The following is a 27,157-nucleotide window of genomic DNA, read 5'->3' on the forward strand; positions in this document are numbered from 1 at the left end:
GCTCGTGGTTGCGCGCAGTACTTTAGACACGGAGGACAGATAAGCGCAATTGAAGCATGTTCATAATGAATTACACGCGAAGATCCGATCACAACGAATTCAGACCACCATGATAAATGTAAGTCTGTCGTTCAAAGCTGTTATTATTAATATTATGTATATGGTTTAAGTAAAAAGGCGCTCAGTGTTTAACGTTCCCTTTGTCTTTTTGTAGGCTGGATTGTGATTTAGAACAAAGATGCAGTTCTGCTGAATGCTTTGCTATGTGACTGTTACGCGCAGTTCGCGCAAATGGTGGGTATTATCATTTTTTTGGGTTGATTTTTAGTATTTAAGAAGTTTTGCCATGGACTGAGAATAAATGGTTTACACAAGTGTTATGCTTTGATCGCAAAGTTGTGTTCTGTGATGAAATTGCTACATAGGAAGTGCCGTCTGATGCGATAACTGACGATGGAAAAGCAAACTCAATCTGAGACGCACAACGTGCAGATATGATATGCATCACTGTTATGAAGATGTTAGATATCTGATCACGTGCTCTTTCTCTCAACAGGTGAACATCTGAGATTTAAAGATGATTCAAATCGGTGCTGATCAGGTAACTGTTAAAGCCATTTCCAAAACTTTTGTTACGTCTTTCTGAGATTAATTTGTATCATTTAAGTATTTTAATCTTTTGAAGCCCACAATATATAACATATCAGTGTGTGTGTGTACATATAAAATTGTTTATTGGCTACTTTCAATTTATGAAAATATTAAAATCTTTGCATCTTTTGTTAAAAAAAAAAAAAAAAGGTTAAATTCTTTATAAAATAAAAGACTGATTTTAACTAGACCCTGACATTTATGATCAGGAAATATTCCTGTCTCTTTCATAGATGAGGTGAGTAGATGGGTCCTATAATTTTAAGGCAAATGTGTTCAAAAACGAACTTTAAGGCGCATTACCTAACACAATTTTTCTGTAAATAAACTTTCTTTTTTTGGGAGTTATTCCATAACATTTAGTTACTTTGTACAACTGTTCAGAACTGTGCTAGCATACCATGTGCTGATTAGCATCTTTGAGCTAGGTTCATCTAAAATTATCACTACTGAAAAATTAAGTATTTTCTTGGCAGTAAATGTTATCCCATAAAATTGTCACTAGCATAACGGTCACATCTGAAACTATTTTTTTCAGTACTGACAAAAGGGAACACAATCCTTTATTCTGTAATGTTCACTTATACTTATTTTACATGGTTTATTGCGGAGTTGAACCTGGACACTACAACGTGTTTTTTTTTTTTTCAATGGATTGAGAATAAGTCTTTTAATAAATCGCTTTGATCGCAAAGTTGTGTTCTGTGATGAAATTGCTACATAGGAAGTGCCGTCTGATGCGATAACTGACGATGGCAAGGCAAACTCAATCTGAGACGCACAACGTGCAGATATGATCTCTATCGCTGTTATTCAGACATTAGATATCTGATCACGTGGCCTTTCTCTCAACAGGTGAACATCTAATATTTAAAGCGGATTCAAATCAGCGCTGATCAGGTAAAGCCATTTCCAAAACTCCTCTTTGGCAATCTTTCTAAGATTTAATCTGTATCCATGACATTTTACAGAAATCTAATGCATGTTTTGTCTGAGCAGATGGAGCTGAAAACCACCATGAGGTGTCCTGATTCACCTGGATGCAGAGCTGTACGTATAATTTGTGTCTTACTAGAAAGTAGGTCAGAATAGTCTTTTGATCTGATCCAAAACTAGCGTTTAGGCCACATCTATTCGTTCAAGCCTGTGATGAGAGAAGTTATCCCTGTCTGAAAAACATGTGTTGAGTTTTTGGTAACCTGAGGCTTGTGTGATTGAGTTTAATGAATATTTGTCTGTCTTTAACATTTTATTTTTAGCTGAAGTGACCCATATTTTACTTTTTGCAGACTTGCTCCATGGTGACCGTGATGAACGCTGGAGATTGACATCAGGCTGTGAAACATCTTTTTGCACTGTTTATTATCAAATAAAGCTTATCAAAATGATTTTGTCTCTGTCATGTGTTGACGGTTGAGTTGTATGAGGTTTTCTTCAGGGTGTCTAGAAAGTACTGCTCCTCCTGCAGGAAGTCTCTGTCCTGTTGGGGAAATGACCAGAAACCATTAGTAAAGGTTTGGGATGTTGCCCACTTAGGGGAAATATTTGCTCTGAGGAAATAATAGCCAAGCATTACTTGGTGTAAGTTGTTGAAATAAAGGACTTCCTTATGGTTTTGGTGACTTGTTATACAGCTCTCTGCAATTGCTGTGAGTTTTAATAAGCATATAAAGATACTAGCTTTACCCAAGATAATTGCTCAGACATCCTAAATACTCAAATTTTATTTATTTCCTCCTTATTAGGCCTATCATTTGAGCTGTTAATGTATGGTAAATACAACTGCTGTCTTTGTAATAAAACATTTATACATGTGACCCTGGACCACAAAACCAGTCATAAGGTTAAATTTTACAAAACAAATAAGCTTGCTATTGATGTATAGTTTGTTAGGATAGGACAATATTTGGCCGAGATACATCTATTTGAAAATCTGGAATCTAAGGGTGCAAAAAAATCAAAACACTGAAATCGGCTTTAAAGTTGTCCAAATTAAGTTCTTAATGCATATTACTAATCAAATTACATTTTGATATTTATAGTAGGAATTTTACAAAAAAATCTTAATGTAACATGATCTATACTTAATTTCCTAATGATTTTTGACAGAAAAATCAATTTTGACCCATACAATGTATTTTTGGCTATTGCTACAAATATACCCCAGCGACTTTAAGACTGCTGTCCCACAACCAAAAAACAATTTAAAAAGTATTTAAATCTTTAATTTATTATTCTCTGAAACACATTTTGAATATCAGTGTGTATATAAAAGTTTGTTGGCTACTTTCAATTGGGCGGTGGCTGTCCCTCATTCATAATTTGATTAGATGGGGGCCCTATCATTTTAAGGTAAATGTGTTTAAAAATATGAAAATCTGTGTGTAACTTTAAGGACACTATTTTTCTATAATTAAATGCTTTTTTGGGCGGAAAATATTCCATAACATTTATTTTTATGTGTACAACTGTTCAAAACTGTGCTAGCTAACCATGTGCTGATTAGCATCTTTGAGCTAGGTTCAAAAGTTTCTAAATTGTCACTAAAGAAACATTTGGCGATGTTATCCCATAAAATTGTCAACTACTGTAACAGTCATGACTGAAACATTTTTTAATCCACCCCAAGAAGGATAATTATATTAACAGCACCAATGGGTGATAATGTTCCGTTTATTATAAGCGCTCTGAAGTTTTGTCGTCTGCCACTTTAAATCCATGATGGATTCTGATTGGCTTTCAATGTTTTAAATCAGCTGGAAAAAGTTTAGAAAATTATTCAAACAGTATTGTTCCTCTGTGCCATCATTTTGCCAGGGCTTAAGCCTAGTCCTAGAGTCTGAGCTGTTTCAGCTATAAGAAATTTGCACCGACTGATCTTAAAATATATCAGTGCCTTTGTTTTGTGTCTAGATGCACACCAATAAGTTTTTTTTTTTTACGAAGCACATTTATAAAAATTATTTAATAGTCCTAATCCAACTATTGCCTAATCCTCGCTTAGTCTAAACCCTGTCTATGAAACCAGGCCTAAATGTCAGACTAAAGAAGTCAGGATTTCATCAGTTTGCCGGTTTATCATTATAATTACACACTCCAGCCACTAGGGAGTGTAATGAGCCTCATCAGTCTGTAATGAATCACAGATGAACTGAAGGCGGACATTTTGAATTGTAAAAAGTTTGCTGTGGTTTCAATGTTTTACACTTGTTCTTGATACACCTGCTCCAGTTGACTACATTTCATGTTAAAGTGGATTGTAAGTGGCATTTAATTTGGATTAATTCCACCATCCTGTTTCTACTGTTTGCCTTTGGACTTTACACCAATGGATCATTGGCTTCAACATCAATGGGAAATATGGTGGGATCTTTCCTTTTTATGTGTTTATTTGGCTCTGCTTGCTGAACTGAATTGTTGCTTATTTAGATTTTTCTCTGGAATCATTCAAAAGTGTGGTCAGATCTTTCCATTTTATTTATTTATTTTTAATTGTTTAACTGGCGTTGTTCAAAAACTGTTGGCATTTCTTTGCCATTTATGTGAGAATTTTAGCTTGTTTGTTTATCCATTGAATTATTCACTTAATCATTGCATATATTTTACCCTTACGCTTATTTTGCACTTAAAGGAGTAGTTCACTTTCAGAACAAAAATTACAGATAATGTGCTCACCCCCTTGTACATCCAAGATGTTCATGTCTTTCTTTCTTCAGTCGTAAAGAAATGATGTTTTTTGAGGAAAACATTTCAGGATTTCTCTCCATTTAATGGACTTCTATGGTGCCCCTGAGTATGAACTAACAAAATGCAGCTTCAAAGTGCTCTAAACGATCCCAGCCGAGGAAAGCAGTGTCTTATCTAGCAAAATGCTCGGGTATTTTATAAAAACTCTTTTAGTATTTTTTTAAACTATTTTTATTTTTTTATAAAATCCTTTTTAACCTCAAATGCTCATCTTGTCTAGCTCTGTGTGTACTCTGTTAGGGGATTAAAAAGTATATAAATTGTAAATGCTTTTAGAAAATAATCGATCGTTTCGCTAGATAAGACCCTTCTTCCTCAGCTGGGATCATTTAGAGCCCTTTGAAGCCGCATTTTGTTAGTTCATACTCAGGGGCACCATAGAAGTTCATTATATGGAGAGAAATCCTGAAATGTTTTCCTTAAAAAACATAATTTCTTTACAATTAAAGAAAGAAAGACATGAACATCTTGGATGACAAGGGGGTGAATATATTATCTGTAAATTTTTGTTCTGAAAGTGAACTACTTCTTTAATATGTATTTTTGGTATCAAAACATCAACTGGCAATGTGGTCAGATATTTTTTTGTTGTTGTTCCCTTATATCGGAATATTTGTTTTTTGGTTCAGAGCAGTCCCCCCCCCCCCCATTTTTTCTGAACCGAACTGTTGCTTTGTTTTTATTTTTGGAAATGTGGTCAGATTTTAATTAGATTTTTATTTACTTATTGAAAATGTTTTTATTTTTTTCCTGAACAAAATTGTTGCTTTTAGGGACTCGCATTTAAATAAGTACTTTTCTGGTTTGTATCTTTAAATAATTCAGTTACTTGCTGCATATATGAATATAATATACCCTTAAGTTTATTTTTCGTTTGATTAACAAGTGTATTTGGGTAACGCTGGGTAATCTGTGAGCTGAAATGAACGTGTGTTGCTGTACCTTCTCAGCAGTGTGTTTGATGAGGGCGAGGCGGGCATGAAGTTCAGAGGGCAGTGGGTTCACAGCAGCGTTCAGGTGTGTGCTGGCCAATGCTGGAGAGAAATCTGACAAACACGCACGTGTGATTGCTTATCCGACACATTGAACGCCTGTTGTGAGTCTGAATCTGAACAGATTACCTGTAATGAGAGGTGCTGACGTCCCCGGATGGACGGGAAGAGTGTGTCTTAGTCTCTCAATGTCTCTGTGATGATCCGTCATCCTCAGACGCTCCTGCAGATCACATTATAAGAGTTACAGTAACTAGATAATAACTATATCATTCAGTTCAGCTGTTTTTATTATAGTGCAGCTTTACCAGTAATAGTGGTGAAGTCTCTTTTGGACGCTATGTTGTTTTGGGATGTCTGGTTCATCTTAATGAATCGGTTTATTTGAGCAGTATTTTTAAAATCTAATAATTTGCTGATTCGAGTTGCTGTATGATGTTATGCTTTTTTTTTTTAAATAGTGAAAAATGTAGTCCAAAGTGGCTGTTAATCTATGTTTTGACTAAATTAGGGTGTTTTTCTAAATTATATTATTTGTTCACCGCAAAAAATGCTTTTTTTACTTAGATTTTTGTCTTGTTTCCAGCCAAAATATCTAAAAATTCTTAAATCTACAAAGAATTTTGACTTGTTTTCTAAAAAAAAAAAAAAAAACTAGTCAAAATTAAGTGCATTTTTAAATAAAAAATAAGTGCATAATAATAAGATATTTTTTCATACCCCATTGGCAGATTATTTCGCTTGTTCTAAGCAAAAACTCACTTAATTTTGACTTGTTTTTTTCTGAAAACAAGACAATTTTTACTCGTCTAGAAAATCCTTTTTGATTAAATTTTTTTTTTGATATTTTGCCTGGAAACAAGACAAAAAATCTAATTAAGAAAAGCATTTTTTTGCAGTGTTTAATGTAAATTCATCTGTGCAATGTAATGTTTTTACCCTAATTGAGATGATCAAGGTTTGTCCCATATAAATGCTACTCTTGATTTGGATTAATTCATAATATTAAATGGATTAAAAAACAAAAATTAATGATATCATCTGATAAAAGCGTAAATTATAGTTTTCTAAATTCTTTGTTTTCCAGTTTATTTTTTAAATTTTTTTATTTCTTTTAATGATTTATTAATTGTTAATCATCCAAAATCGTGAAATTTAATAAAACATTAAAATGCATTAAATTGTTATTGTTATTTAATGCATTAAATAATTTTTTTATTAAAATCTTACCAATAATACCGCTCTAAGACATTTCCAAATTCTGTTTTCCATGTTAATTGTTTCTCAATTCATTGATTCATTGTTTGTGAAGTTAGTGAATTTAGTTCCCAAATTAATGAATCAATAAATTTAATTCACGAAATGTACAATTATAACAATAATAGGATCCTACAATATGCTTTATTTGTTCCCGCCCAAAATGTAATATATTTTTTCAAAAGTCTGTGCTATTTGTTGTAATTTTTCTAGAATTTGTTTTATGATTCAATAAAAAAATGGTGGTAATCAAAACAATTTCTAAAAGTTTAACAATTTAAACTTTCAAAATGTAAAATATTTTGAAGATCAGGGTAAATGTAATTTATTTTGTCTTCTGGGGATCATGTAAGTATCTTCTGAAGGCCAATACTAAATGAAAAAAATATGATATTTAGGCAAAATAAGAAAAATGTAAACATCTTCATTCTGTTCAAAAGTTTTCACCCCCGGTTATTATGCATTGTGTTTCCTTCTGAAGCATCAGTGAGCGTTTGAACTTTCTGTAATAGTTGCATATGAGTCTCTCAGTTGTCCTCAGTGTGAAAAGATCAGTGGTGTCAAAAGTATTCACATTCATTACTCAAGTAGAAGTACAGATACTAGGATTTAAAAAGACTTTTGTAGAAGTTGAAGTATCAATTCAAGCTTTTTACTCAAGTAAAAGTATAAAAGTACTGGTTTTAAAACTACTTAAAGTAAAAAAGTAAAAGTAATGTATGGGAAAAAAATACCATTAAGGACAAAAGATTGGGCCGCGCCACAGGGGCCTATTGTGCACCACCCCACCTCCCCAAAAAACATTTCTAAAGGCCATAGTGACTATGTTATATTAAAATGTTAATGTTAAAAAAATTGGGATGCACTAGGCTACCTGTTTCAGCCGCATATATGCCCAATGAAAATAAATGCATTTTATTACAATGCAAATACATTAAAGAACCATAAATGTGTACTACTGAGCATTAACGTGTTTCACGAAGCGGGAGATATGATGACTAGTTGCTGACTATAAGTATTGTGTTATCACAACATTGTCAATCGCGTTGTCAATCGCAAACGCTAATTTATTCAAACATCCCTCTACCAAACTACCTACTGTAGCTTCATTTGCAGAAATCAACTTTTTTGAGTAACGACCCGGACACTGGCTATATCCTTGCTGGAGTGCAGGGCTGGACTGGGGTTAAAATTTGGCCATGGACAAATCCAGCCCATTCAGCCCACAAGTTCCCCCATGAGTTTTGTTGGATTATAGGGCCTTTAATTGAAGTAAATAAATGTATGAATAAAACAGGACAGAATCAAATAATGATTGATACTGAATTCAAATGCAACAAATGAATAATGCATTTTTGTCACATAGAAATACATGCAGTAAAGCACAGATTTTGAGCTAGAATGCAGGACATGTAATTCTGTAAAAATTACTTACTTTTGTAGAACACAAAATACATTTTGTAGAATGTAACCAAACATATTCATTTATTGATTTCTACTCAAAATTCTACTCTATTGATTTATACTAAAGACAAAATTTTTGAATTTCTCAGAGTATCTTCCTTTATGTACCACAGAAGAATGAAGAAGTTCATACAGGATTAAAATTACATGATGTTGTATACAGTATAATGACAATTTTTATTTTTGGGTGAACTGTCCCTTTAAGAACTTTAATATGTGTAGTAAACACCTTATTTATATAAGGCACTGATATTTATCCTTAATCAGGCTCTTACTGAATTAACATTTTTCTCCAATTAAAATGAATTACAACTTAACATTTAAAAAGGAAGAAATTTTTGCTTAAAATCCAGATATTAACTGACAAGTATTAGTACGATATCGTCACAAGAAAACATTACAATAGCTATTTTTTTATTCATAATAATTAACAATAAAATTTGTTATAAAATGACAGTAATTATGTATTGGCATTTATCACTTTACCTCATCATGCAGCTGTTTTCAGCAGCCCAGCAGAACCTACAGAACCTTTAATGTTCTCATATCACACAACTGCCAACACAACTCTTTTTAAATCTGAATGCGTCAAGCAACTTGCGCTGTTTATCACTTTACATGGTGGTGGAAGCGCAGCGTACGTTCGTCAGCGCTGTGCGGGTGACTGATCCCGCCGCTTCACACATTTGGGCTATTTGCAGTTTCGAATGTCATTTAAAATAGCGCTTAATATGGAGGAGGTCTGCCTCGCTTCGGCGATCGGCCCACTACTCCACCGGCCCACCGGCAATGTCCCGGTTCTCCCCGATGGCCAGTACATCCCTGCTGGAGTGTGACGTGATTTGTGTCACGTGCAGGTGTGATGGATCGCGTACAAACCAATAGGGTGTCGGAATGGGATATGTTTATACTTCTCATCCAACCACAACCAAATTCACAAATTCATGTGAATGGCGCAATTTATCTGGATAGTTTTTTTTTTCTTTTTTGAACGATGACATGAATGAACACAATTGAGCCGAAAAAAATAGCAGTAACGAGTCTATTTTTAAAATGTAAGGAGTAGAAAGTACAGATAATTGCTTGAAAATGTAAGGAGTAGAAGTAAAAAGTAGGCTGAAAAATAATTACTCCAGTAAAGTATAGATACCCAAAAATTCTACTTAAGTAAGGTAACGAAGTATTTGTACTTCGTTACTTGACACCTCTGGAAAAGATGGATCTCAAAATCATACAGTCATTGTTGGAAAAGGGTTCAAATACACAAAAACGCTGAAAAACCAAAGAATTTGTGGGACCTGAAGGATTTTTCTGAAGAACGGTAAGCAGTTTTAATGTTCAGGACTAACAAGGGACTCATGAACAACTATCACTGAACAAAAAAAAAAAAAGTTTGAGTGGTTATCAGTGATCAGAGACCTGTTGTAGGTTGTGCTCCTGTTGTCGTAGTCTCTCCATCTGTGTGTGGATGTTGCGTAGTCGTGTCTGATGTTCGGCCTCCACCTGTCTGGACTCTCTCAGCGCTCGCTCTCCCTCCTCAAAGCGCTCAGACGCCAGCTGTGACACAGAAAATGCTTCAGTGTCACATGATCAGTGTCTCACGCTCACACACACAGATAGATCTGCTGGCTGTAGTGATTTACCTTACTGAACCCCTCCACCTCCTGCGCTCGAGTCTTGAGTCTCAGAGCCGCGGCGCTCAGTCTGTCTTTCTCAGTGTCCAGCTCCTGTCTCAGGTTCTCCAGACTGTCTCTTTCTCGCAGCAGCGCTTCCTCCTTCTGTTTCAGCTCTCCGGCGCGCAGCTTCAGATCCACCTGCTCCTGAGTATCACAAAAGAAAATTCCCTTCTCATCTGATGTCTTCAGGCCCTCTTACTTTTTCATCGTCTCCCATCTGACCGCCTACAGTCCGTTGCAGAAATATCTTCTTTAACTTCATAAAAGTTATCAGTCTTGCTATTGTTTACTAATACTATTAAAGGGGTCATAGATTGTGATTTCACCTTTTTAACTTTATTCAACTGTGGCTGTTTGCACATAAACAACATCTGCCAATTTACGACACTTGAAGTTCAATGCAAAGGGAGAAATGGTCTTTTACTGAATTTGCTTTTTAAGGCCTACAACAAACAACTGGTAGGGGCTATAATGAGCTACTTCCTGGGTAAGTGACTTATTTGAGCAAATTGTGAATAAAGGTAAAATATGTGAATAATAATAAACACAAGCCTATATAATATTAAAATATGCAAAAACTCAAATGTACTCAATTGTTGCTTTGTATTTTTTGGGGAAATGTGATTTTTTTTTTTTTTCATTTAATACATATTAAAAATATGTTTTTTATTATATTTTTGCTTAAACAAAATTTTGCTTTTTATTTTGAGATGTTAACTTAGTAAGTATACAAACTTGAAACTGTGTGCAATAAAGTAAAAAAAGTTAGATGAAATGACAAATGGGGTTTCATAGTACTAAGATACACTACTACTATATGATTTAAAGGAACACTCCACTTTTTTTGGAAATAGGCTCATTCTCCAACTCCCCCCGAGTTAATAAGTTGAGTTTTACCGTTTTGAATCAGCCATTCTCCTGTTCTGGCGATATCACTTTTAGCACAGATCATTGAATCCTATTAGACCAATAGCATCACGTTCAAAAATGACCAACAAGTTTCGATATTTGTCCTATTTAAAACTTGACTCTTCTGCAGTTATATCGTGTACTAAGACCAGCAGAAAATGCAAAGCTTCAATTTTCTAGGCTGATAAGATTAGGAACTACACTCCCATTCCGGCGTAATAGTCAAGGAAGTTTGCTGCCGTAATAAGGCTGAAGCAGGAGCAGTAATACCACGCAGCACATGTGCAAATGCTAAACTAGCTGGGAACTCATTTCTGATAATACTCCGCCTGCTTCGGCCATATTACGGCAGCAAACTTCCTTGACTATTACGCCGAAATGGAAGTGTAGTTCCTAATCTTATCAGCCTAGAAACTCGCAGCTTTGCATTTTCTGCTGGTCTTAGTACACGATATAACTGCAGAAGAGTCAAGTTTTAAATAGGACAAATATCGAAACTCGTTGGTCATTTTTGAACCCGATGCTATTGGTCTAATAGGATTCAATGATCTATGCTAAGCTATGCTAAAAGCCAGAACAGGAGAACGGCTGAATAGATTTCAAAACGGTAAAAATTAACTTATTAACTCGGGGGGGGGGAGTTGGAGAATGAGCCTATTTCCAAAAAAAGCGGAGTGTTCCTTTTAACATTGTGCTGAATGAAAAAGTAGCATCCAGCTCAATTCATTTCGTGAAATTCATCACTTCTAGGTTCATACAATTAAAAACTTCTATATCAGCTTCAGTGTCTGTTCCTCATGATTAATATTAGTGTGTAAAAGATGAATGCATTGAATTCCACTTTTTGTCATGTGCTGTCATCTGCTTTTATAGTATGAATGATATATGAGCTGGACTGATGTTACTGCGTTACCTGTGCCATGTTGATGATGGACCCCTCTCTATTTGCGTCTCTCTCCATGGCTCGGCTGGCCTCTTTCTCGACGCGCTCCTGACGTAGTTTCTCCTGCGTGTGAAAGCGGCTCCACTCGGCTGCCAGTTTCCTGCGCTCCTCAGCACAGTGCTGCATGACGGACTGCTGCTCCTCCAGCAGAGCGCTCTAAGACACAGACAGACAGACTAATGAGCCCCAAACATCAGCGCTCGTGTTTAATTAATTAATAATTAATTTGTGTTTCTAACTTGACACGTGAAATGAGTCCAGTTAGAGTTGATGTGGATTTACAATTTAAATTGCATTTAAATTAAATCCTATTTATCGAGTAATGTCATTTTGCATCTGACCTTTGCCCTCTCCAGCTCCTCTCTCTCCATGCTGAATTGTTGCGTCATGGTCCGTCTCTCCTCCTCCAGTCCTCGCAGAGATGATTCAGCTTTGGCCAGTTCTGATGTCACCCGCCAGCGCTCCTGAACACACAAACCAGTGTAACATCACGTTAAACACTCATACTTTTCATACTTATCATTTTAATGCTTTATCCATGTTCAGAGTAAACGTCAAGGTTTCTTGACCTTCTCCAGCTGTCTCTGCTGCCCGACCAGCTGGGTGTCCATCTTGGCGATGACCTCTTTGAGTCGTGACCTCTCTTCAGCCATTTCACGCTGCTGCTGATTTAAGCGATCCTGCAGAACTGACAGCGAATGACAAATTTAGATCTGCTGATCTTTTCTGTACAGATCTGGAGATGTTCATGTTTCTGTTTGTACCTCTAAGCTGTTCGTCTCTCTGTCTGGCTCCGATCTCCAGTCCTTGAGCCGTGTTTTCATGTGAACTCTCCACCCGAGATGAAAGATCACCCAGCCTGTGGGAGAACTGCTCCATCTGCTCGATGACCACCGTCAGAGACCTAAACCGAAACACACACAGAAGCTCCATGAGATCCAGCTCCAACCGCTAAGAGATGTCTTGCCTGTGACGTGCATCACCTGGTCTGAGACGTGGCACTGGTCACTGCGTCGATCTCCTCATCCTTCAGTTTCTTCAGACGCTGGATCTGCTCTTCATGATCTCTCTTCATCTCCAGGATGGACTTCCTGTGACATTTGTTAATGTAACAAGACTGGGTTTGTTCATTTTTTTTCCTGTAACAGTCATCAGCTTTTAAAGAAGGACTTAACTTTGTGCTGAAGTTATATATTATATAAAAAGCTAATAATTTTTTAACTCAAACTTTCAGGGAAAGTGTGTGCATCACCTCTGCAGGTCTCTGAGTCTCTCCACCTCTCTGTCTCTGTCCTGCTGACACTGCGCAAGTCTGCGCTGTTGCTGTGCCTGCATCTCTGCTCTCTCCTGCTCCGCCAGACGTGTGACTGCAGCCAGTCTCTCCGCCAGGTCCTCGTTCTCCTGCCGCGAGCGCAGCTCTCGCTGAGCAGCCGATTCCTCCAGCAGCTTCACACGAGCTCTGAGATGAGAGCACATAAATTACATCAAATGACACTCTTACAGGTATGTGTGTTACCTGTGTGTAACCGCTGCTTCCATGTGTGTGTGCGTAACTTGTGTGTTACCACTGCCTCTCTGTGTGGGTGTGTGTTACCGCTGCTTCCGTGTGCGTGTTACCTGCGTACATGTTACCTGTGTGTAACCGCTGCTTCTGTGTGTGTGCGCATTACTTATGTGTAACCGCTGCTTCCGTGTGTGTGTTACCACTGCCTGTGTGTGTTACCTGTGTGTTAGCTTCTGTGTGTTACCGCTGCTTTCGTGTGTGTGTGTGTGTGTGTGTGTGTGTGTGCGCATGTGTGTAACCGCTGCTTCCATGTGTGTGTGTGTGTGTGTGTGTGTGTGCATTACTTGTGTGTAACCGCTGCTTCCATGTGTGTGTGTGTGTGTGTGTGTGTGTGTGTGCGTTACTTGTGTGTTACCACTGCCCCTCTGTGTGGGTGTTACGTGTTACCACTGCTTGTGTGTGTTACCTGTGTGTTAGCTTCTGTGTGTTACCGCTGCTTTGTGTGTGTGTTACGTGTGTGTTACCACTGCCTCCCTGTGTGGGTGTGTGTTACCGCTGCTTTCGTGTGTGTGTTACGTATGTGTTACCACTGCCTCCCTGTGTGGGTGTGTGTTACCGCTGCTTCTGCGTGTGTGGGTTACCTGCGTGTTACCGCTGCCTGTGTCTGTTTGTTACCTTTGTTACCTGTTACCGCTGCCTCTCTGTGTTACCGCTACTTCTGTGTGTTACCGCTGCCTGTTACCTGTTACCACTCTACTCTGTGTTGTGTGTATGTGTTAACGCTGCTTCAGTGTGTTACCTGAGTTACATGTTACCACTGTCTCTGTTACCACTTCCTGTTACGTGTCTTACTGCTGCTTTCGTGTGTGTTTTACCTGTGTGTTACTGGTACTTCTGTGTGAGTTACCTGTGTGTTACCACTGCCTGTTTGTCCATGTTTGTTACCTTTGTTACGTGTTACATGTGTTACCTGTTACCGCTGCCTCTCTGTGTTGCGTGTATGTGTGTTACCGCTGCCTCTCTGTTTTGCTTGTATGCATGTTACAGCTGCCTCTCTGTTACGTGTTTGTGTGTTACCGCTGCCTCTCTGTGTTGCGTGTATGTCTTACCGCTGCCTCTCTGTGTTGCGTGTGTGTCTTACCCCTGCCTCTCTGTGTTGCGTGTATGTCTTATCGCTGCCTCTGTGTTGCGTGTATGTGTCTTACCCCTGCCTCTCTTGTTACGTGTATGTGTATTACTGCTGCCTGTGTGTGTTACCTTTATTACCTGTTACTGCTCTACTCAGTGTTGCGTGTATGTGTGTTATCACTGTGTTACCTGTGTGTTCCGTGTCTTACCGCTGCTTTCGTGTGTGTGTGTGTTACCTGTGTGTTACTGCTGCTTCCGTGTGCTTGTTACCTGTGTGTTATCACTGCCTCTGTGTGTTAACTGTGTTACTGGTACTTCTATGTGTGTTACCTGTGTGTTACTGCTGCTTCCGTGTGGTTACCTGTGTGTTATCACTGCGTCTGTGTGTTAACTTTGTTACTAGTACTTCTATGTGTGTGTGTTACCTGTGCGTTACCACTGCCTGTGTTTGTTACCTTTGTTACCTGTGTTAGCTGTTACCACTGCCTGTCTGTTACGTGTGTGTGTGTGTGTGTGTGTGTGTGTGTGTGTGTGTGCTACCTGTGTTACTGCTGCCTGTGTGTGTTACATTTGTTACCTGTTACCACGCCACTCTGTCTTGCGTGTATGTGTGTTACCAGTGTGTTACCGCTGCTTTGGTTTGTTACCTATGTTACTATTGCCTCGGTGTGTTACATGTTACCACTGCCTGTTACGTGTCTTACCGCTGCTTTCGTGCGTGATACCTGTGTGTTACATGTATTACCACTGTCTCTGTGTAACCACTGCCTGTGTGTTATCGCTGCTTCCGTGTGCTTGTTACGTATGTTACCACTGCCTGTGTCACCTGCATGTTACCGCTGCCTCCCTGACTGTTACCTCTGTTTTATGTTATATGTGTGGTATCGTCACCTCTCTGTGTGTCACTGCCACTTCTGTGTGTGTTTTACTTGTTTGTGTTGCCTGTGTTACTGCCACTGCTTCTGTGTGTTACCAGTGTATGTTACCACTGCCTGCCTGTGTGTGTGTGTGTGCGCATTACCAGTGCCTCTGTGTGATATGTTACGTGTGGTTGTTTCCTATGTGTTATCTCAGTTTATTACACGGCTCTTTGGAATGCTTGATTCTGATTGGTCAGTTGAGACATTTGCAGGTTCGTTCTTTTCAAATAATCACCGCTCCAAAGTAATAACGCATAGCCGGTACTACTTGTATGTTTAAAATCCCTCCGTGCCAACAAAGATTACCGTTTGGCGCCATCTTGTGACAAACACTGGACAACCACAATTAACAATGGAAAATTTCGACATTAATCTATTTAAATTGTCTTACTAACGTACATAGTTTGAATGTTAGTCACGTGGTACTATATCGTTTCGCGGAAGGATAAAAATGTTAATTTAAAACAAATATGCCAATAAAAGATTTCAAATTCATATTCATGTCCAGTTTTTTTCCTTACGTGGCAAGTAGCCGTGTAATAAGCGGGATAATGTACAGGCAGCCGGTAGTTATCGCGAAATAAGCCCCTTCAGTGTGATACAAGACCCTCCGCTTCGCGTCGGGTCCTGATCACACTGTCGGGGCTTATTTCTGCGATAACTACCGGCTGCCTGTACATTTATCCCTTACGTATGTTACCTCTGCTTGTTACCATTGCCCCTCTGTGTGTGTAACCTGCATGTTACCGCTGCCTCTGTGTGTTATGTTACATGTGTGTTACCAGTGTGTTTGTTGTGTGTTATCTCTGTGTGTATGTTACCTCTGTGTTACGTGTTACATCTGTATGTGTGTTACCACTGTTTGTTACCGCCACCTCTCTGTGTGTGTTACTTCTGTGTTTGTTGGGGGCAGTCATGGCCTAATGTTAAAGAGAGTCAGTCTTGTTATCCAAAGGTCGCCTGTTCAAGTCTCAGGTTTGGCAGGAATTGTGGGTGGGGGAGTGAATAATCAGTGCTCTCTTCCACCTTCAATACCACGACTGAAGTGATATCCTTGAGCAAGGCACTGAGCACCGGGCACTGCAGCATTGGCTGCCCACTGCTCCGGGTGTCTGTTCACGGTGCTTGTTTACTACTCACTGCTGTGTGTGTGCACTTGAATGGGTGAAATGCAGAGCACAAATTTCCAAGTATGGAACACCACACTTGGTCATATGTTATGTCATGTCACATCCTTTCCTTGTTACCTGTGTGTTACCTGTATGCTTATGTGTTACTGCCTGTGTGTGTGCTTGTGTTACCTGTGCATGTTCTCCATGAGCTCAGTGTCTTGTTTGTGTCTCTGTTGAACGCTCTCTAACAGCATCTGATTCTGGTCTCTCTCCAGCTGTAAACTCCTCACCTGAACACGCACATGAATCCTTATCTACTGCATTCAGCTGGAGTCTCTTGAACAATTAACACACATGAAGTAACAGTACCTGTCCCTCCAGCTGAATGATGCGTTTCTGCAGTGACGTCACGTCATGTTGATGGTCCGTGTCTCTGAGTCTCTGTGAGTCCAAAGAGCTGCCCAGACCCCACAGCTGAGACTGAGCCAGCTACACACACACACAGCCCTTCATTAGTTTACATAAATCACCATTACAGCATGTTTTGTATCATATCTATGTTACCTGTTGTTGTATGAGTAGCTGCTGTAGACCGTCTGCAGACAGAGGTGTGTGTGTTTGTGTCATGGCTACAGCACCCTCTGCAGGTGATTTCTGTGGAAACACTAAAACAATAGCAGTTTGAAAAACACATTGATATTATCTACATACTATGGAATATGTTTTCTTTATGCAGAATATAATTTCCCATTTTATCTTCTTCATATTGATTTGTTTTCATTAGCTTGATGTAATTGTTTTTATGATATATTGCTCTACACTAGTAGCACCTACTCCACACTCCAGGGGACACTAGAGCAGGCACATGCCACCCCTGGACGGGGTTTGAGGGGGGTGTCTCTGTCTGGATGTCCCGTCCTGAGGGTGTTCTGAGGTCCTGAGCGTGGGATTTGTGTTGTGTGCTGCTGGTTGAGTTAAAGGGCCGTGATTCAGGTGCTTTGGACTTTGACAAAAGGGTCTGATTGAGTCCTGGAACGGGACAGAACCAGTGAAGAGTGGATGTGGATGTGACGGACATGGATAAGTGGGGAAACATGGCCTGATTGATATACATTTTCATTTAGCAAGTCATGAGATGCAGGGATTTCTGAGTACATGACTGGGTCACTACAGGTGTGGGAGTGAATTGTATTGTTTGGAGATGAGGTCTGTTTTATAGGGTTGTTTCAGGGCATTTGATGGGTAACAGATGCTGGAATGATGTTAGCTGAGAGGAAACTAACTGAATAACTAAGAAATGAGATTCTATTATGACATGCAGACATGCTATAATGATGAATTTTCATAAGTTTTGTTGTGAAATTAAATTTCACAACAATGCTGTGTTTCTCTGTACCAGGTTTGTGAGTTTCTGAGCTCGTGTTGTGTTGGACGGAGACGCCAGTGGACTCTCTGCTGGAAAACGCACACAAACTTAATTTAGTCCAGTGTAAATCACATGACCACATTTATAGCAGTGACTGTCTCTGTGTTGACTATACCTGGGCTCTGGGTTTGGGACGGGTGTCTCGTCCTGTCGTCTTCCTTCCTGTTTTTTCTCTCTGTCCTCTATTTGGCTCACTGACTGTGTTTTCTTGCGAGTCAGTGCTCCGGTGAGCCAGTCGTCTTCCTCGTCCTCGTCTCTCTTCACTGGTTTTGAGACGGTTTTAGGAGACGAGGGTGTGGCCGGTGGATCTGTAGTTATTGTTTTTAAAGCGGGCGACTCTTTTCGGGCCACTGTGGACGGTGATGCTGGAGGCTTTAGGGTCTCTGGTGCTGATTGTTTGGGTTCCTCCTTTATCTTTTGCTCCTCTTCATCCTGCTTCAGGCCGAGCCAGTCTGATCTGGGCCTTGCGGCACGTGTGGAGGGTTTGGGTTTGTGTTCGGGCGAGTGAACGCTCACGTCTTCAGTCGAGAATCTGATACAGAGCAACAGAGTTAGCTGTAATGACACTGATCTATGCTCTTAAAATCAAGAAATATGTATGAAGAAACTATGGTGATAAACCTGCCGTGTCGATGTTAGCGGCCCTAAATATCCAAAATCCTCTAATGGCATTATTGAATTTTTTAATTTTCTTTTTTACATTTTTATCTTATATTATGTAAAACAACCAATTTGTACATATATTGTGTTAATAGGTAGAACTAAAAAAAATATTGGAAGTTGACATCTTGCATTTTGTTAATGAAAAATCAATGTAGAAGATTATATATTACATAAATTATGAAGTGTTTATTTATTATGGTAATATTTTTTTAGTGTACTTTAATATAAATTTTAATTTTGTTTACATTTAATGCAGCAAAAATTTGCTTTGTTTTCAGATATTTTAGTGAAAGCTAAGTATTGTGTAAAAAAATATATTATTGTGTTCATAGGTAGACATTAAATAATTTATTTTAAAATTAAAATGATTACAAATTATGATTCAAGCATGACTGTAATATTTTGACTTAATTTATTTTTCATAAAAATAACTGTATCACTTATTTTTTTTTTACTTTAATATAGTAATATGTATTTCTTCTTTATTTTCTATATTAAGAAGCATTATTATTAATATTTTTAGTATTTTAGTGAATTTTAAGTATTGTAAGAAATCTTTTGTTAATAGGTAGACATTAATTTAATTTTACAATCAATATTAAGGTATTCAAGCATGATGGTAATATTTTATAAAAGTTTTTATAAAATTACTGTATCATTTATTTTTTTTCTTTTACATTAATATAGTAAATAATTATGTATTTTTCTATATTACTGTTAGAATAAAAATGTGCTGATAGCATTATTATCAATATTTTTTGATGACGGCAAAATTTTATTGACTTATTTAATTTTTATAAATTTACTGAATCTTTTTTTTACATAGTAAAAATTAAATATTTTTCTATATTATTGGTAGGATAAAATCTGCTGATTTCATCATTATTAATATGTTGTTGGTTTTTAGTAAATGTTGTGTAAAATACATTTTCTGTATATCTTGTATTTTGTTTATGGGTAGACCTGATATTTGGAAATTATAAAAAAATATTACATCAGTTTAAGTATTTCTGCAATATGTTAACATTTGTGTTATCGTAATCTTTTCACCTATCAATAATTCTTGTTCACTTGTTCATTTTATCTGTATTAACATATTCCCTTTAATTAATTTTATATTTTAGTACATTGTCAGTAAATATTGTGTAAACTTGTGAGTACAACCTTGTTGTACTGTCAAGTAATTTTGCAAACTTTTAGTAAAAGTTGTGTAAAAATCGTATCGCTCTTGCTTATTACTGTTTAGACATTAAATACGTAATATTGCTCATTTGACACATTAATGCATTTGTGTGTGCACTCTCACCTGACAGACTGTCTGCGGGACTGACGGCCCTCTGGAGTCGAACCCATCGTGGGCTGATAAGATCCGAATGTGAAGTCCTCCTCATCCATCAGAGATGCTACAAAGAGAAGGCCCAGAGGTTAGTGCTTATTTATTGATTTATTGAAAGCCTTCACTTACATACACACATTCAGCAAACAATTTTATCCGAAGTGACTTGCCTTGCATTTAAGATTTAAGTGCATGCATTCTCTGGGAATCAAACACATCATGTTGCAAGCACAAAACAATACTGTTGGAGCTACTGTTTCGCTGTTATATGATCTATTACTTAATTGTTATTGCTGATAATTGATAATTATTGTGCCTTTCTTGCATCACTTAATTCTTTTCGTAGTAACCTTTTCCAGCTGAGCTCTTCTCTGGTGGTTTCTCTATCTGTTTCTCAGGCTGTGGTGTGTCTGTCTTCTCTCCCGTGGCGGGTCTCTCCAGCAGACGAGGAGACGTTCCTCGTCCCAAGATCTCATCCAGTCGTGTGCGAGCTCTCAGAGGAGGATCACTGATCACAGAGGTTGGAAATACATAAATCACAACAGGTTCAGTGTCATATTCTCTATGAATAATCCAAACTAATCATAAAAAGTCAAAAAACACTTCAGGCTCATTGAGTGCATGGTGCCTTTTCGACTTCTAAGCTTCATTTCTGGAAGATTTAACACATTATATTAGACTGTGACATTGTTGAGTTACAAATGACCTGCTCTTATCATCCGATCGTGGTTGCATCTCTCTATTAGTGCTACTGGGTCTTAGTGCTGCGTTTGATACTATTGACCACAACATTCTTTTGAATGGACTTAAAAATTATGTTGGCATTAGTGGAAGTGCATTGGCATGGTTCAAATCGTACTTATCAGACCGCCGTCAATTTGTGGCAGTAAATGAAGAGGCATCATATCGATCACAAGTTCAGTATGAAGTACCTCAAGGCTCAGTACTAGGGCCATTACTTTTAACACTTTACCCTTGGGAGATATCATCAGGAAACACTGTGTTGGCTTTCACTGTTATGCTGATGATACGCAGCTCTAATTTCTTCATGGCCCGGCAAAACATGCCAATTTGAAAAACTAACGAAATGCATAGCTGATATAAAAAAAACTGGATGACGAGTTGTTAATTTTTGGACCTAAAACCTCCACATGCAATAACCTAAAACACTGTCTAATACTTGATGGCTGCTCTGTCAATTCTTAGTCATCAGTTAGGAACCTAGGTGTCCTATTCGACAGCAATCTGTCCTTTGAAAGCCACATTTCTAGCATTCTTCCATCTCAAAAACATTAAAATTACAACTTATACTCTCATTGTCAAATGCCGAAACGTTAATTCATGCATTCATGACCTCAAGGATAGATTATTGTAATGCTTTATTGGGTGGTTGTTCTGCACGCTTAATAAATAAACTCCATTCTCTATGAACCTTGCCTTATACACAGAGGCATTGTCATGTTAGAATAGAAAGGGTCTTGTCCAAACTGTTGCTATCAAATTAGAAGCACATGATTCCCTAAAATATCATTACATGCTTAAACATTAAGATTTATACTCATGGAAATGACTAAAGTAGTCAAATCTTTTCATTAGAAGGGGTGTGCCAGTAGATTTTTTGCACCCTCAGATTCCAGATTTTCAAATAGTTGTATTTCGGCCAAATATGGTCATATCCTAAAAAAAATACATCAATGGAAAGAATATTTATTTTATTTTCAGATGCTGTATAAATCTTTGATTTCTGTTATTCTGTTTCTGACCCTTATTACTGGTTCTGTGGTCCAGGGTCACATATATATACAATTCAGTTTTAAAGTCAAGTTCATTTTAATTTTTATTGTATACACAGGATATTTTAGATGGCTCAAACCGAACTGGTTTCATCCAAACCTCCTAAGAGCTTTCAGGATTAAAGGTGTGCAAACATACTCTACCTGTCTTTCTTCTGCGTCTTTCCGTTTCCTTGTGTTTTGAGTGTTTCTCCGAAGCCCAGAGCGTCGATCAGATCATCTTCATCATCATCAAACGTCAGATCTTCCCTTTTCTTCACAGCGGCTGCTGGAGATGCTGTTAAAACACATATAAAACAGACAGAGACTCATCGAGCTGCTGCTGGGTTTATCTTTTATTATAGTGAGAGATCGTCGTTCTCTCACCCGTCTCTGTTTTCTGAGGAACGGCTGGTGAGGAAGAGGGCGGCTCAGTTTTTTTTGTCATCTTCGGCTTGTTTTCCAGATCATCCAGTAGATCATCTAACGAATCGTCAACTTTATCTGTGAAACGCAAAGATCTGTCATGTTTACGTCAAGGTTTCAGGATGTTTTTTTCCACAAAGGTTTTGCTAAAAACTCAGCCATCCTGTGTTTTGATACCTTCATCAGGGGGAGAAGGAGGAGGATCAAGACCTCCACCTTCATCATCTGAACCACATGCAGCATGAAAAATGTAGAAAATCATTGCTCAAAACCCTCATGAACCCATTTGACCTGTTAAATGCTGTCAAGAGAAGAAGCCGTGGTTTTTGCACTTACCCAGAAAGCTGAACTTCTTGTAAGTTCTCGCTGTGGAGGCTGGAGCAGAACTGGGCTTTTTGTCTTCAGGAGCCATCTCCTCTGCAAAAACGCATTCAATATTTTAAAAACAGTCCTCTGAGAGTTAAATCATTTGTTAAAAAATGTACAGAAACAGATCTGTAACAGTACAGAAATGCACCTGTGGTTTTGCTCTTGTCTCCTGCTTTAGAAGGTTCTTTCCTCTGAACAGGAGCAGAGCTCGGCTTCTTCTTGGAGCTGAACAGATCTGCGTCCATGTCGTCCATGTTCTGGAATGAACAAAATCAGAATGATATCATTAATTTGATGTCACAAGTCATATTTCAGCCAATCAGAAAGCAGAATCTTCTAGATTTACCTTCATGCTGTCCAGTAGAGCGGCAGGATCTGCCTCAGACACATCAGAGGCCTGAGACACACAAATTCAAACAAATGCTGAGTAAATGTCAAACAGATGTAACTAATTATTTGCTTTATAGAGGAGATGTAAGAGTTTAGTGCTTTGTTTCCAGTTTAGCAGACATATGGTTATTATTGTTAACCTTAACCATAAAAAATATAAAATTATTTATAACTTATTTTATTTCAGGTTGTTGCAGAGACAACATTTCAAACTCAAACTAAACTGAACTGAATTAAAAAAATTAAAACTACATAAACATATTTTGAAAAATAGTAATTTAAAATGACAAAAACACACTACAAAATCACTAAAAGTTTAACTAAAGTTAAAATGAAAATGGAAAATACCAATATAATAACAATTTCAGAACTGTAATGCTATGATAGTATTATTATAATATTATAAAGCTATAATAGTATATCAGTGATACTAAAATAGATGTTTATTGCAAGTAATCTAAGCTTTGAGATTCATTTGATCAATTTCTTTAAACAAACTAAACATGAGTTCTTCATATTTCCTCTATTAATGCATGTAATAATGAATTTTACACACAAATAAAAATTATTTTGGCTGTTTTATCTTTGTTTCTTTTAATTCTACAGCATTTTAGTATACAGTTGAGGTCCAAAGTTAACATCCCCCTTTTCAAAACCTGCCGAATGTTAATTATTTTACCAAAATAAGAAGGATCGCACAAAATGCATGCTATTGTTTACTTGGTACTATTATATTTCACATAAAAGATGTTTACATGTAGTCCACAAGAGAAAATAAAAATGGTCCCCTTCAAAAATGTACATACACTTGATTCTTAATACTGTGTTGTTACCTGAATGATCTACTGCTGTGTTTGTTTGTTTAGTGATAGTTGTTCATGAGTCCCCTGTTTGTTCTGAACAGTTGAACTGCCTGCTGTTCTTCAGAACAATCCTTCAGGACCCACAAATTTTGTATTTATTTTTTTAAGCATTTTTGTGTTTCCACCCTTTCCAGCAATGACTGGTTTATTTTAAGATCCATCTTTTCACACTGAGGGTCTCATATGCAACTATTACAGAAGGTTCAAATGCTCACTGATGCTTCAGAAGAAAACACAATGCCCTTCAGAGGCTACAGAAGATTCGTACATATTTCCCAGAAGACAAAATAAGTTAAATTTACCCTGATCTTCAAATTCATCCCCCTAGCTCCTTATGCATTGTCTTTTTACTTCTGAAGCATCAGTCGGTGTTTGAAACTTCTGTGATAGTTGCCTATGAGTCCCTCAGTTGGATCTCAAAATCATACAGTCATTGTTGGAAAGGGTTCAAATACACAAAAATGCTGGAAAACCAAAGAATTTGTCGGACCTGAAGGATTTTTCTTTTGTTATGAGCGCGTCTCACCTCATCATCTTTCTCAGCCTCTTCTGCCAGTTTACTGAAGAAATCCTCATCCAGAAGTGATCTGAATGCAAAGAAAGCAGCTTTATTGGACGTTTACACTGGTGACAGACTTTGTCTGTGTCTCACTTTATCAGACTGTTGATGTTTATTCTACATGGTATGTGGTAAACATCTGTGCTCCATGCATATTTCATGCAATGGGATTTGTTTATGAGCTGCAACCTAAATGAAGCTCAGTACAAATGTAACCAATAAGCTTTCAGATGCAGCACTCACCTCTTCCCGCTGCGGGACGTGAGGACGGCCGTGGGTCTGCTGGACACAGCTGCAGGTGATCGCACCTTCACCGGACCTGTGGACCAAAGACACGCCATTACAACAGGTAGAGCACATTCACTTCTATTAAATAACACTGTGACTATATCAGTGGATAATACCTTCATCATCATCATCATCATCACCCAGCAGATCTCCTAACACGTCATCTATAGAGCCTGAGAGAAAGATGAAAATATTACAGTTTATATTATACAGTAATTTAAAAACACGAGACATAAACACAGATATGAGCTGAACAAAAACTCACTTCTGAGCCCCTTCTTCTGTTTTGAAGTCTGGAAGAGATGAAGATAAGACAATTAAACACCTTTTATGCATGTGTTATTTCCCCATGAATATTTACGTAGTTTACTGCACTATAATAATGCATTACTATCAGTGTTGGGGAAAGTTACTTTTAAAAGTAATGCATTAATTACTCCTTAAAGTAACTACTTAAGATACGTTTTTATGCAAAGTAATGCTTTATGTTACTTTTGCGTTACTCTTTAAATCTGGGCAGGGCTTGCTTGTTTGTTTTAATATAAAAAGTTCTATTTTTGGCAAATGTTAAAGCCTTTTCACACCAAAAGCCTCAGGCTTAGAGAAAAGTAAATTCACGTCTGTACAGTAGACCGCAGAAGAAAAAAATGTCAACTCTTCAGCAATTATAAAAAAGGAAAACATGTCAGATTATCTTGAGTAATTTTTGCTTATTAGTATGGATGAATTGGGTCATCGAAGGTCAGCAGCAAAGACATTGTTAATAAATGGGATTAAATAAATAAAGGATATTTGTATTATTTAACATATTTAATTATTGCAGGTTTGCATTGAATTTCACTGTTTTTATTCATTTTGAGGAATACTGTATCTGTTTTTTGTGTGAGATGAATTAATGCATGGTAACATTTATTCTAGAACTAAAGTAACATATTATACAGTACTATACTAGTATTATTGTATTGTATTGTATTATTACACCACAGAATAAAGTCTGTAATGTCACATGACCGGGATTTGCAGCAATGTGCACCAATTTATAATACAATAATTACTCGTAATTAATACTAAATTACAAATTAAATAGCAACAAATTTATTACCAGCTGTCTAAAATAATTACATCCTAAATACCGTTATTTACCTGATGTTGTTAAGCTCTTTTATGACTCAGTTAAGCACTCGTTCGCTTCACTATATGTTATTACTTTGTTTGAATTACATGTTAATGTGAATTTACATGTATAATGTGCTGTTATTAGTAAGAAAAATAATTTTACCATGTCTGATCCCCAAAAGGAGAAACTGTTTACGAAATCTGTGCGCGTGCCCGTTACCAATGGAAACCAGCAAAGCTTCGACAAGAGCGCGAGCGCTGAGACGCAGATCAGCTGATCATATAAAAAAAAATTGTGCTCTGGACCCGCTAGAGATCCGTTTCTGGAGGCTTTTGGTTTTGTCTGGAAGATGAGGACTCAGATCTGAGTGAAAATCAAATCCTGTCTGTGTTCTGGACGGGAAGAGCTTTAGTGTTGAATCCGTTTTTCAAAACTTGAGTCAGTCCTCACGGATATCTATATGCGGAAGTGCTGAATACAGCGACACGTTTGATCCACACGAATATATAAAATATTGTTATTTACGTATGAGCACGATTTCAAACGCGCTACTTATGAATCGCGGTGACTTTGTCCTCCACAGGTTTGAAACCCGTGTGTATCTGACGCACTTCCTATTTACAACAGTGCACCATGGGTAATGTAGTCGAAGTAAACATTGTTCACTTAAAGATATAGTTTGAATTTTAAAGAATAAAAATCAAACTGGAAGAAAGTTTTGGGCAAATGAGGTCTGGTTTAAGCACCGTGTCACGCTTTTGTTTCAGTAAAAGTTTCATATTGAATCTAGGGGGGTAATCTGTTTGAAAGCAGCTTTATGCAGCTAAATGGCTCTGGCCTAAGCAAATATAAATTAAATGCTATTGGCTATTTGAAAAATGGGGCGTGGCTGCTCGATATGTCCTGCCCTGTCTTCCTGTTTCACTTGAAATTATATGGAGTTATTTATGTGCCAAAATTAAACAAACAAATAGACCGTTTTGCAAACAAGCACAATCTGCTTTGCAAAGGAAAAAACGACTTTCAAACAAACAAAAAGTACTATACACAAACACAAGTCAATTTGAGAGAAAATGCAGAGGTATAACAAATATATGCATTGTGTGTTGCAAATATATATATATATTTTTTTTTGTGAGGAAAACTTGGCTTTCTCACACGTGTGCAGACAGATTTTCTCACAAATGCAATGAAGCAACTTCCTCTTGCAAAACAGCAGATGGCGCTATCGTTCAATTTACTCTATTCTCCCAAGACCTCGAACAACGTGTTTATATGGTTTACCCGGTGTTGGCTAAAACTATCAATGAAATAAATTTTTCTACCCATTAGATTGTGTTTTTTTTTAATGTCTACAACTACCCCAACCCTAAACTTAGCCCTTACTATACAAAAACTGTATTATTGTTGTACAGTGTGATGATAATAATAACGTTAGATTGATGTGCGCATCCCAGTAGCGAATCCTGTCTCTCTTCTAGCAAAAAAACGGTTTACCCTGTGCTTACAGCCCGTTAAATGCATTATGCAACCTTAATGAAATGCAACTGTGATGGACTTCTGCTCTTTCTTCTTAACGTCTTTTGCTTGTGGTGTTGACCTGTTTCAGAACAGGTTCCTCTGGTTTATTTTTCAACTTTAGACA

The 27,157-nt window shown here is 37.5% G+C and overlaps 1 protein-coding gene, 1 long non-coding RNA gene and 3 other non-coding genes across 6 annotated transcripts; 4 read left to right on the top strand and 1 right to left on the bottom strand.

Moving 5' to 3' along the window:
- On the top strand, window positions 1-2,039 carry LOC141331855 (uncharacterized). Of its 2 annotated transcripts, none has more exons than XR_012355279.1 (6): window positions 1-118; window positions 215-294; window positions 557-601; window positions 1,507-1,551; window positions 1,651-1,701; window positions 1,941-2,039. It is a non-coding gene; the product is annotated as an uncharacterized lncRNA (long non-coding RNA). The 2 variants fall into 2 exon arrangements; XR_012355278.1 differs by having other exon boundaries at window positions 2-122.
- On the top strand, window positions 402-478 carry LOC141291722 (small nucleolar RNA SNORD49). The gene has a single exon (XR_012340377.1). It is a non-coding gene; the product is annotated as a small nucleolar RNA SNORD49 (small nucleolar RNA).
- Window positions 1,352-1,428, top strand: LOC141291711 (small nucleolar RNA SNORD49). Its single transcript, XR_012340376.1, has one exon. It is a non-coding gene; the product is annotated as a small nucleolar RNA SNORD49 (small nucleolar RNA).
- Window positions 1,790-1,861, top strand: LOC141291700 (small nucleolar RNA R38). The gene has a single exon (XR_012340371.1). It is a non-coding gene; the product is annotated as a small nucleolar RNA R38 (small nucleolar RNA).
- Window positions 1,997-26,085, bottom strand: LOC141331719 (fas-binding factor 1 homolog). The gene is made up of 28 exons (XM_073836756.1): window positions 25,675-26,085; window positions 24,661-24,688; window positions 24,512-24,568; window positions 24,351-24,426; window positions 24,075-24,135; window positions 22,642-22,692; window positions 22,444-22,552; window positions 22,263-22,343; window positions 21,888-22,004; window positions 21,666-21,798; window positions 20,079-20,236; window positions 19,699-19,795; window positions 17,845-18,261; window positions 17,700-17,758; window positions 16,868-16,968; window positions 16,673-16,792; window positions 16,493-16,593; window positions 12,892-13,098; window positions 12,623-12,730; window positions 12,404-12,543; window positions 12,209-12,327; window positions 11,981-12,103; window positions 11,610-11,795; window positions 9,755-9,931; window positions 9,531-9,668; window positions 5,520-5,613; window positions 5,341-5,444; window positions 1,997-2,131 (listed from the first exon to the last, which is right to left on the bottom strand). Exons 1-28 carry the CDS (start codon window positions 25,675-25,677, stop codon window positions 2,051-2,053), a joined length of 3,246 nt encoding a protein of 1,081 aa, XP_073692857.1. The 5' UTR covers window positions 25,678-26,085; the 3' UTR covers window positions 1,997-2,050.
- Window positions 26,086-27,157: the final 1,072 nt, after the last annotated feature.

The sequence above is a fragment of the Garra rufa genome, chromosome 1 (assembly GCF_049309525.1).
Source record: "Garra rufa chromosome 1, GarRuf1.0, whole genome shotgun sequence".
Lineage (NCBI taxonomy): Eukaryota > Metazoa > Chordata > Actinopteri > Cypriniformes > Cyprinidae > Garra > Garra rufa.